The 12,125-nt window shown below is 39.4% G+C and overlaps 1 protein-coding gene across 13 annotated transcripts in view; it reads right to left on the bottom strand.

Moving 5' to 3' along the window:
* Window positions 1-4,984: 4,984 nt before the first annotated feature.
* tcf7l2 (transcription factor 7 like 2) overlaps window positions 4,985-12,125 on the bottom strand; it is a gene marked incomplete in the record, with an annotated part of 92,402 nt that continues 85,261 nt past the window's right edge. For 4 of the 13 annotated variants that reach the window (XM_035660270.1, XM_035660286.1, XM_035660303.1 and 1 more), the window contains 3 exon segments: window positions 4,985-7,246; window positions 10,545-10,617; window positions 11,816-11,866. In XM_035660270.1, coding sequence (XP_035516163.1) covers window positions 6,793-7,246; window positions 10,545-10,617; window positions 11,816-11,866 — 578 coding nt within the window. 13 annotated transcript variants of the gene reach the window in all.

Raw genomic sequence — 12,125 nt, 5'->3', positions numbered from 1 at the left:
GGACGTTTGAGAAGCTGTATATATATATATATATATATATATATATATATATATGATATTTTTGCTTCATTTGCTTCAATTCATTAAACAGTTTTCTTTGAATCAAGTAATACGTCAACTGGCCATTTCATCTCATTAACCTAGTATGCAGCACTGCAGTGTGCAGATGTAGTTTAAATACAGTAATAGCTATACACTTGTCATACACGTACTTTAAAACCAACTGATGGTCTTGTTGGCTCATGTAACATAATATGAGGACCACAATGGATATTTAAGTCTGTTCTTATTTCAGTTGTGTGTTGTTGCCCAACTGTTGCCACTGCGAGACCTTTGGTTTTATACATCAGATGTTGTGGCATTTAATTTTCAAGGAGGAATGCAGGTTTAGGAGTGAGATTTTAGCTAAAAAGGGGGGGGGGGACGACTCTCTGTGTCCTGGTCTGAATTGCTGAAAATTTTCCTTGATGGAACAGCCCTGCAGTCCCTGTTGCTTATTCCTCTCCTCTGTGTACTTGATCACTGCTTTCAGCATCAAGCTATCCCTCTTTTCAGAATCTATTGTAGTGCAATACACACAATATGGCCTTAATGGATCCAAAATCTTTCTGATTAAAGATGGCCTTGTTACTGGCACACCACAGGATAGTCCTTTAGGGAAAGCATTGTGCACCAAATTGTACCAAAATGTCCCTTGTGTGGTAGCCCCTATTTATTTCTCAGATAAAAGAGACTCTTTCATATTGTAGAAAAAGAAAAAATCTCTCAAAATACCCACCTTTCATGTGCATCATTTTGTTCTTCAAGGTTAGAGGACAATTGTTACTGAATAAAGAGTGGGATGATTCTTTCAAAAAAATTAGTTTTAGAAAGGAGGAAGATACAAGTTACTCAGTAGCATGTATTAAAATAGATGAAAATAGGTGTAGATGAGGGGTTTTGAGCACCAAAAGCTGATTACATATGAGAAGAAGTAAGCACTAACATTTCTAAAAGCAAAATGCTTTTACTTTCCAGGCTCCTGCCATTTAGGAGTTCTTTTACTTGTTCACTGCATGTATTTTATTTAATCTGTTTTTCCAAAGCATATAGCAACATATGGCAAAAATAGCAACAGATAATCTTAAATGTAATTTCCCTAACAAAAAAAAAGATGTGGAAAAAGGATGCAGCCAATATCAAAAATAGAAAACATTCTATTTAATTTGCAAAATTCATTTAAATGACAGTCTCAGATTTTTGAGCCCTGCCATCTTCTGCCAATCTTTAAAATGTTTTTGTGTTTATTCTAACAATTTTTTGTTGATGAGAGCCAAAAGTGATGGCACCCCCATTCATACTTCATACTAACTGAAATACTGTAGCACCACAGTCCTCTTTTAAGGTAATGTAGAATTTGGCCAGATCCTTCACTTTGTGTCTGTCAGATATTTGCTGTGATTCTGATAATGGAGGCTGTACTCATTTTTCACAAAGCACTTTCTAGAAGATTTCCAGAAGACCTTTTACCTGTAACACTCTGAATTAACTTTTTTTTTTTACACCAGAATTTAACACAAAATTATTTGAAACACTCAGACCTCGCTGTATTGTATATATATTTTTTTTCTACAATCACCACCTTTGTTGCCCTATTCTTTCTCACCCTCTTCACCTACACAGCAGAGTGCGAACTTGTAATAAGTATTGACATGACCTCAGAATCCTTTACCTCTGTGTTTTTGTTTTTTTCCTACAATCCTGCAAAAAATCAATTGACTCCAGTTCATCCTTAGACACATGACTTAAATCTTGAGATCGTGAGATACAGTCAAGAACAGCGCAAACAGGGCACTGGCTCGCTATTCCAATTCCCAAACAATTACTCAAGTGCTTTTTGAACCTATGAATTTTATTGGCTGTGCAATGGTCTTCTTTTGGGAGCAGCATATCAAAGTGCATGAGGAATGAATGAAGGTTTGCTCCTCCCTGATGAAGGTCACAGCAGGGCTTCAATGCATTGGACATGGTTTCAATACGTTCTTTTGAACTATCTGTGCAATTCAGGCTTTTTAATTGTTTTGCTTCAAGAGCGTTATGAGAACTCCTCCTCACAAAAAGTAGTGGCTCCAAACTAAAGAGCACCTTCGAAAACTCGTCTACACTGAAAAACCGAATAGTGACCCTCTGTCCTCTTCTCTTTTAACTCCATATTAAACTAATTGGGGTGAAAAGAGGAATGTCATAATGGAGGACAACATAAATCTGTTAATGTGAAGCTGTATGAAAATGTGTTGCATTTTCATCTTCAGCAAAGGATATTGTAGATGTTTATGCTGCACTGCAGCCATTTCTTCAACCTTTCAGTTTTGTTCCACCACCGTGATCAGGGTCAGTGGCATACATCTCTTTTTTTAATAACATCCAAAACAATATCTTTTTGTGTTCTGTTTATTATAACCTAGGAGACATATTTAATGTTGAGCATGTTTTCTGATTTGTATGCTTGCCGGCAGCGATGGCCTTCAACATTGTTCCTTCATGCCATGCTGACATCAAAAAATGTCATTTCTTTACTCAGGTATACAACGCCTTTCCTCCTTCTTCAAATGTAATTGAACTGTCATGGACGCTCCCATGTTATACATTGCTTGTTGTTTTGTAGTTCAAGGATATAGCCCATACAGATGCATTAAGTCTGCATACTGTACACATTCAACAGGAACAAAGAAGAGTCCTGCATTTGCTTGATCGTAACAGAACCCATCCCCCTAGTTTCAGTTCTTTGCTTCGTATTCACACAAGGACTACATTACATTATGGCCCTGTTCAAGTACAGCATGCACGCTGTACTTCAGCTACACTTTTAATACTTCTTGTTTGCTTGGATAAGTAAGCAAACTTCAAATAAACAAGAAATCAATTCTGTTCTCATCAGTGTATGGAGTGAATTCATAAAATGGTACACTTGCGACACACAGACTTTTTTCTTGCAAATCTGTTGTTGATCCATTGAGAACGTCACGTTCTCAAGTGGAGACCAACCCAAACAACACAGCCTACTTTGACTGCGATACAATGCCTGTGTGCTGTTTCTAATACAGAACATTTGTACACAAAATTCCTGACATAACCACTGATAGAACTCCAGTGGAGGAGCTGAAATGCTTCAATGGCAGTAATTCACAGATGAAACTGCGAGAAAATGACCCAGTAACCCAATGCAAAATTAAACCATTGCTGAGATAAAACATCCATCAACCTATCTCAGCTGAATGTCTTGAGGGCCACCTTATGTTGATGTGTATGATATATGTATGATGAATATTTCAAATACTTGAGCAAACAGACCACAATACACACAGTAATGTACAAGCCCCTTTTGTCAGCAAGAACCAGCCTTGTTTAAATGTTCTCCAGAATGTCACTGAATCTCTACCTGCTCCAGAGGTGCTGCTCTGAGCCACTCCTGAACTCAGGCCTCCACATAGATGGAAGGAAGGGAATGGAGAATTTCCCTACGGGGATTAGTCAAGTATCACTTTATTATTAATTTAGCACTAGAGGTCCATTTGCATGAGACAGAGGTATGACTGATTGTGGTCAGACGGGAATTTGTGTTCAGGATCAGAGCTACAAGAACTTTTTTGTTTCGTAGTTCTTACATTTCCTTCCAGTTTCCAGCATGGTCCTGTTGTCTTTTCTACACATATATGCAGTTCTGTACTAGAAAATTTGTATGCATAATGTCTTCTGTTCTTTTTGATACTTGATCCCAGATCTTATAGCACAACAAATTCACAAGACAGTTGATTTGTCTGTGATAAATACCTTGCAATAGGTTTAGTTTGTAAATGACAAGTGGTACCAAATACCAACCATGATCCTGCACTACTACAATGCTACAGAGAGAAAAGTGGAAAACATGAGCAGGTGTCACCTTGCAGTTATCTTGCATCTTGACATGGGTGATAATGTGCGGAGTAAAATTTGATTTCCTGATACGGAAAAAAACAAAATATGAAGTACATAAACTAAATCCCTTGTCATGATGTAACATTTTGGACTAATGTTACACGAGTAATATTTCCTGACTCTAGTTTTGTCTCCTTTGTTAGTTTGTTGTGTTTTCTAAATTTTACATGATTGATTTTCCTGCAGACCGAAAACATAACGAGATGTTTAGATTGAGTGTTATTGTGTCTCCTAAAAAGAGGACACAGCGTTATGTTTAAGTCGATGTACAGTCCAGTGTTTTGCCATAAAGTGCAGGTGAGTAAATGCAGTTTTAGTGATCATTTGAATGAAACATTCACATCCTGAAAAAGGCTATATTATTTTTTTTATAATAACCAGAAAATGTACATTGGAAATTGGTACTTGGTATCAGAATAAGTAAAGACACACTTGATAGGTGTGTGACTTACAAGACTGCTAAAACATTATTGAGTGAATTTGAAGTAAAATAGTAAGTGTATGATCGGTTGAATTGCTGAATATGAATATATATAAGCTGCATATAGAATTACTAATATGAAGCGTTTTGTGCAAACACAGGGTATAAAAACTGTGAAATCTTGAAAGCGTCCTGTGTCTAGCAGGAGTTTATTGAACCGTATGTTCATGTTTAAATTTTTTGTCAAGTTTTTGACACTTGGGACTAAGATGACCATCTCATTGATAGTTTCTTGCATTCTGTTGGTACTTACACAAGTAACAACGTGTGCCCTCTGTTTACATGGTTACTGGGTTTTATTATAATTATTACTGCCTTTGCAATTAATTCATGAAGTATGGTTCTCAAAAGTCAACTTAAAAAAACGATCATAGACCATTACTTTATTCATTTTCTTTCGAGAAGACATATAAATGACTAATAACTCATATTCTTTGGTGATTCTGTTATGAGAGAACTGTAGCTTTATAAGGGCTACTTAGTGTCTAAACATGTTGTTTGTTTGCTGCACCTTTCAGTGATTTTCAGAATAAAAGGAAGACACAGATGTGCACATACTAAGTTGCTTTTATTAATACAGAACTGCATGCTACAGAGACTGTACAGCATAAACATTTATTCATTACAAAAAAACATGGTTTTGGAACCATTTAAAATAACAGGAAAAAACAAACGAACAAAAAGATAAGAGCATAAAATAGAACAGGAACATCACAGCCGTTAAGGAAACATTCAAACTATTTATCATTAGCATCTTAATAAACCAGAGAAGAAATCGACAGATTACAGTCGCGTCATGTCAACTACAATGGCACCGAGTGGATGATTCTCTTGTAGCTTTTTTTACAGCCTCTTGCAACATCAACATGCCTATTTTTTCTATCTACCTATATGTAGTAGTGTACTTAAAAGTGGCAGTTTGTGTATTTTTTTGTATTTAATAGTTTTTTTATGAACCTCCTAATATACATAATTTGGCCCTTGTGGGTTTATACAGTATGATGTCCGCCTTTTTATTAAGTTTAAATTTTAATATTTGACAATTTGCTACCAAACACATTTGTTATAGCAACATTTATACTACATACATAGCAATCTATGTAACGTCACAGCAAAGAATGGTATCGAAATGAAAAAAACAAACAACAACAAAACAAAAACAAAAAAAAAAGAAAAAAAAAAAGATCCCTACAGCATGGTTAGAGGGGCAGAGAAAATTATCACAAAATTTGGCACGGAAAATCTGTACACGAATCTACAGTCTGAGAGATGTGACTGTGCAATAAAAAAGAAGGGCTTTAGACACTTTTCCAACTACTGAAGACACGGTGCCCACTGTCTCTTGTTTCAAGTTTTCTTTTCTTCTTTTTGTAAAATGGCTTATAGACGCATTTCTTGAAATGAAGTTGTGCATACTTCTGTTCATGAGATCTACACAGTACACTGAGTGGAATCCAGGTTTTCAGTGAGGAAAGAAATCAATAACAAAAGATTTGCCTTTTAAAACCTCCTTGTAAAAATGGATCATTCATATATAAGTCGCTTACCTTAAGAAAAAATATTTGTACAATGTATTAAGAAAAAAAAAGTCAAAAAGAGACACATACAAGATACAACAAGCAATCTCTAAAGCAATAAATACTACTGGTCCTAGCGTTGTGACATTTTGAATTTAATAACCCTCAACCCTCCCACCCCGACCTCCCCTCAAGCCCACCCAACTTGCCTGACTCCACCCCAAAGGTAAACAACAAAGAAAAAAGACAACGCAGTGGAAGAATGCATATTTAACACAGTAATCCCCCCCTCCCCATTATTCTGTACATTTAAACAAGAACAAGTAACATCACAATTAAAGTTGTTCCTCAGAGAGGTGTCACCGCTAGCCTCATGCCCTCCTAGAGTTTGAACAGATGTCAAATGATTGGTTCGCAAGCTCGTATTTAATACAAATAAAGAAGGAGAACCAACTCTTTCAAGAAAAGGGCTCATTGAATAATCTAGCCTACCTTTTTATATCCGTCTTTTAAACATTTTGAAGTTGAACTAAATAATTTTTCTGTTTGCGCTGTTGAACACTACAAAAAAGACAAAACAAAATTCATACAAATTTTGGCAGATTCACAAAGCTATACTACAGCTCATTGTATCATTTCTTTATAATAATTCGATTTTTTGATAATGATGGGTCAAATATTGACCAATGAACTTTAATAAAACAAAAACTAAAATTTCAAAGCCTTATGGCACAGAAACATAAAAGAGAAAAGAACTGACGGCAAGTGAAATATAGCAGAGAGAGGGCCTAGAAAGGTGTGTGTGTGCAGAGCTAGAAAAGAGGAGAAGAATAGGGTAGACTATTCTATAGACTTGGTCACTAGCGACAGAGGCTGAGGGGCCGTGGAGGGGAGGAGCGAGTGGGAATGACACAGCGATGCCGAGGACCGGGCCATTGAGGACACCACAGAGGAGCCCGGCTGCCGCGAGGACGAGACGTCACCGTGCTCCAGGGCTCCGTTGTGGGAGGAGGCGCCAGGCGTTTTGCTAGCTGCAGCAGAGTTTTCCAGCTGAACCAAAGATGGTGGAGGCCCAGCCAGGAGGTGCGGGTGGTGGAGTGGCTGGTGGGCCGGTTTCATAGTCAGTGAGAGAGGTTGCATTTGTTCAGTCTGAGGTTTGGACTCTTTTGAGGAGGGGGAGGGAACCACTGAGGAGGGGGAGGATGGGGGGGAGTCTAGTAAGCTTCCGTCCGTAGAGGGAGGACTGGCACAGCTGCCTTCACCTTGGATGTAGCGAATGCACTTTTTTTTTCTCCTGAGGAATAAGGTGAGAGAAAAAGAGCATTATTTAGCATCACATCTTCAAACTGCATCGCCTCCTAGCACTGTTGCTGACTTAAATGCACCGTTGCCTTTTTAAATGAAGGAAAACCATTACTCAAAACTGGTTTCACATAACAGATAACATATTACAGGTGCATTTAAGTAGCTTTATGAGCGTCGTGCTAAGAAGAAAGGTGGTAGAAATGACAGTCAATTTCCAAATACTAAACCATCAGACAGGACAGACATGAAGGAAAGATCACAGGTGAAGCACCTAGACAGGAAGCAGCATGGAAATGAAAAGCACACGCAGAGATGATGAGGATGATGATGATGAGATGATGAGAGGGCAAAATGAAGTAGATCAGATGTAGTAATGGTTGCTCTCTGCATGTAAACTCAGCCTTCTTACAGGCAGAGCTACAGCTTGGGATCAGCCTGTTCTCTCCAGCAACACGAGGTTACTGGACCTGCCTCACTCCTCTACCTCTATCTGGCTCTACTCTCTCTTCTCCTGAGGGGACAGAGTTTGGATATGAGGGCGAAAAAGTCAACAAGATCCACACTACCCCGTATCTGCCCCACAGACACAAGTGTGTGTGCGTGAGGGGTCAAGGCATCATGTTTGCATTCCTGCCTGGGGTCGGGACCCTCCCCCTGCCTGCTGAGTCCTGAGGCCAGGCCCGTTGCGCTCAGTGGAACCCGATGAATGAGCATGGGAGGGGAGGGAGGGGGATTGTTGCATTTATCTGTGGTGACTCTGCTGCGAAGGCTGTGTTCAGATTTGGTTAAGGGGGAATCTCTGCCCACCGCATCTTTACCCTGACCCTGGCAGTGACCCCTCTCTCAGCTCTCCACTCTATCATAAGGATGCCTGAAGGCCACGGAGTATCAGTATTTAAGACTCTGGGAGGGACATGGAGTAGGTAAAAAGAGGTGTTTAAAAAGAAAGATTGAGGCTTTCGTAACATATAAGGCTGATCTACTGTTTAATTAAGGTTGTCAAATCAAATCTTTTTCTGTAATTCTGAGGGGGGGGGAAGTTCGACATAAACATGAACGGGGAGAGCAAATGACTGAGAATGAAAAGGAAGACGGATATCAGCAAATCACATGAAAAGGGCTCACAAAACCTTGATCGCATGCTATGGTGAAAGACAGGCATGCATTTCCGATAAGCTCGACAGTACAAGCACACAACACTGGACAGTATAGAACACTGTAAAAGTCTGGAAAAGAGTGGGGATGAGGCTTTTAAGTGCATTCTGCACTGATACTGAAGCACTGGGTGGTGCGGAGTATCGATCGGCCGTAAAAAGGTATCATTTTGCCACTACATACACATCTTGCTCTCAATAACTGTCTGTCAAACTGCAACAAATGAGCTAATATCCATTTTTTAACAGACATATCGATTCATAGTATGTGCCTGTGTATGTTATTGATTTCTCCGTCTCGGGGGAAATTACACCAGATGCATCTTTTAGGAAATGGAGCCCAGAGAGAACTTTTAACCTCTCGGCTCCTAAAACGAAGACTGAATTATCTCGCGCTTTCCACTTTCCTGATCTCATGATGTGCTATTATTGTTTAAGGAATAATGCAGTATTTTTGATATTGTGTATGTCAGCTGGGAGGGAAATAAGAGAGCCAAGTGGAAACACCAACAATGGCGGACTGTGTGGAGGTGGGTAGGTGTGATGTGCTACTTATTTCAAACATGATTTTAATACAGTAAAGTAGATGTGGGTGTGTGTAGATGATTGGTTTAATTCTTGCTGGACCTTCATTACAGGGTAATTTCCTTTAAACTAAACTAATAAAGTGTTCAAAATGACCTCTTAAAGTGCAGCAAAATACAGAAATTGTAAGATTTTGAGCCATCCTGTATAAATGATTAAAACAATACAAATGAAAAGTGTAGCAGCAAAAACAAACAATGTGTGGCAATGGTTTTTGTTGAAGAGTTGTGTCAAGAAAGAGTGGGGCAGGGTGTGGTTGCAAGCCAGACACAGAGAAGGGTATTACTTAGCAGAAACAAATACCTACCATGAAAATATTCCCAATTCAAAGACTGCTTGTGTCAGAACAGAAAGACAACAGGTAGGGACTAAGTAAGGGTTATTGAAGAGGAGTTTGGAGGAAGAAGAGGTGGAGAAGGAGGAGGAAGAGGGCACAGAAAAGAGTGTCACTGAGCAGGCCCTCAGAGAAAGCAGGGCTAAATTTGTAAGCATAACATTGTTATTCAAAGGACGCCAATTAGAACAAACATGACAGTTAAGATGGGAGTGAATTATCCACTGCCTGGAGAGAAAATGGATTTCAACCATAACAAGCCAGATAGTCAGAAACGTTATCCCAAATTACATTAGGAAACCATGATCTTGCAGCGAGATATTTTGTTCAGATAAAATATTCAGTAATCTTATTTAGAAATCCATTTTCTGCCACTGGGCTTTAAACCGAGTTCAATGAGGAAAAATTGCTGTGAGGGAATTTATAGCAGGAAGCTCCTCAGTGAGGAAAAGGAGCAGAAGAGTTTGCCATCTGTTACCACGCTGATGGAAACGTGTTTTAGAGGGATATAATAATCAAGGAGAAGAAGCTGCTCATTGTGGATGTCTTCCTCCCATTGGTACTACAGCAGTTATACCTGCATGGTTTGCACCATAAACTCAGCTGGTCAAGCCCGAACAAGGCACGACACTTCTTTGGGGTATTTGCATCTGTTAGCCAAAGAGGTAGACACAAACATACACACAGAGACAAAACAAAAAAAGAAAGAAAAAACAAAATGGACACGTCATTGCACAGACAAAAACATGTAGCCAGGGCTTAGGTTTAGGCTGGCAACACTGGGATGTCCTCCATATTGACCAAGCCATCAGGCTCCAGATCCTCCAAGCCCCAACCTGCCAGTTTAGGATTTCTGACCAATCTCAGTGAGGCTTATTGTACTGTACATCCTGCAATGAAACCCCTGTAACCCCAGAAAATGTTTCTTCGTCAACACATACGCACAGACACCATTCACACAAACACTCTGGCATATGCTGTTAATACCCTTCTTCCCAAACAGGAGGTAAAAATCAAATAGTGGGAACCTAGAGATAGACCGGCAGGGCGTGGCTGGAGGAAGCTGAGAGGTCATGATAGCCTGGCGGGACAGACAGAGGGAGGGAGGAGAAGAGGAAGAAAAGGCAGCAGCAGAGAGCGAAGGAGGAAGTCCCAGTGTACAGTTACCCAGCCTTCACCTGGCCCTGGCCAGTGCAGGCACACACCATACACACCTGCACGGGCCACACCAGTTATTCTGTTGATCGAGCCCAAAGCGCGCTCGACACTTCTTAGGAGCGCTCAGGTCTGATGCCGCAACAGGGAGGGGAAGCCAGCAGAGAGGAGGGATAGAACCAAAACCAAAACCATAAGGAACAGAAATCAAAAGGAGGAGAGAAATAAAGGAGAAAAAACAGGTAACAGTGAATCTATGAAGCTTGGCAGTGGCTCATTGTGCAAGAACACCCCCCCAAAAAACCCCTTAAAAGCCATTCTCAAGTGTGCCTTTAAAGATAGGACTGAACACAATTAGTGTTTCAGACATTAGTAAAAATCAAAATGCATGCAAATTATCAAATTATGACATTAATGTGGAAACAGTTGCTTTCAGTCATGTAATCTAAATTCTAACTGGAGTTAAAGCTGAAGATAAGAAGCGCTTATTTGGTCGGGAGGATATAAATGGAGCAAATGCAGATTGGATTAATTTTCTGCTAGATGGTATCAGTGCACTATGGTTTCAAAAAGACAAGGTCAAGGTGAGAGAGCTAGAGCGGTAGCAGACTGCTAAGACAGCACGGTCGTGAGTTAGCCCTAGCCAGGGGAAGCATTAAAAAGGCTGGAACCTGAAGAAGGAATCTACTCCTTAGACCTGGCATCAAACAGTTGACTGTTTTCCATCAACATTGGCTGTCTGTCACAGAAAAGCTGCCAGTCACTTGCTAGCTCTACCCAGTAACTGTGTCATTATCAGAAGTAGAACAGAGTGACAGCAGAATATTTGTGGTGGGGTGTTTGAGTCCAGGTCTCGTCTGAGTAGAGACAGTTTTAAAGGGAGACTACGCCAAACACATGCTGGCCTATAGGAAAGGCACAAGCGCAGCTACCGAAGCATGTAGATTAAGGAGGTTTACCCTGACATCAGATCTCTCAGGTCATACTCCAAAATGATAATCTAACTTTATATCATCAGTCCCTCAAGCATACTGCATAGTGATTATGCCAAAATACGGAAAATGCTCTAAACTAAATAGCAACATGAGTAAATGGAGGTAAATTAAATGAAAGATAATCTAACTTTAAGTCAAATGAACAATAGCAACATTTTAAGAAAAGAAAAGCAGCAAACAAAGGAAAAAAAGAGCATATTTCAAAATATAGAATTTAATCTTAAACCTGCCTAATATTGCACATTCATTGATGAATAGATATACATGAATAAAAAATAAAAAAAGAAGAAAAAATAAACAAGTTAGTGATTTAATACTCAAAATGACATTAGCACCTGTAATCGGAGGGAGTGAAAGGCAAGGGTTTGGAAAATATTCTCTGTGTTCTGAAAAAAAAGAACAGATAGAGAGGCCTTCAAGAAGAAATCCGTCACCAAACGAGCGCAAAATACATAACAAGTCGCCATTGCTCCTCACAGTACGATCAGAAGAATATGAATCATGAGAATAAAAATGGATAAATCATAGAATTAGCAAACCTCCTTAATTTTAAGATGTAAGTGATTTTTTTTTCTTACGTTGATATAAAAGCATGCATGAAAGCAAGCAAGGGGCAGCCCAGCAAGCACACACGCACACACACAC

Source organism: Morone saxatilis, unplaced genomic scaffold, assembly GCF_004916995.1.
Source record: "Morone saxatilis isolate NCDOM2014 unplaced genomic scaffold, NCSU_SB_2.0 Contig1, whole genome shotgun sequence".
Classification (NCBI taxonomy): Eukaryota; Metazoa; Chordata; class Actinopteri; family Moronidae; genus Morone; species Morone saxatilis.
This window is presented reverse-complemented; position numbering and strand designations above follow the sequence as displayed.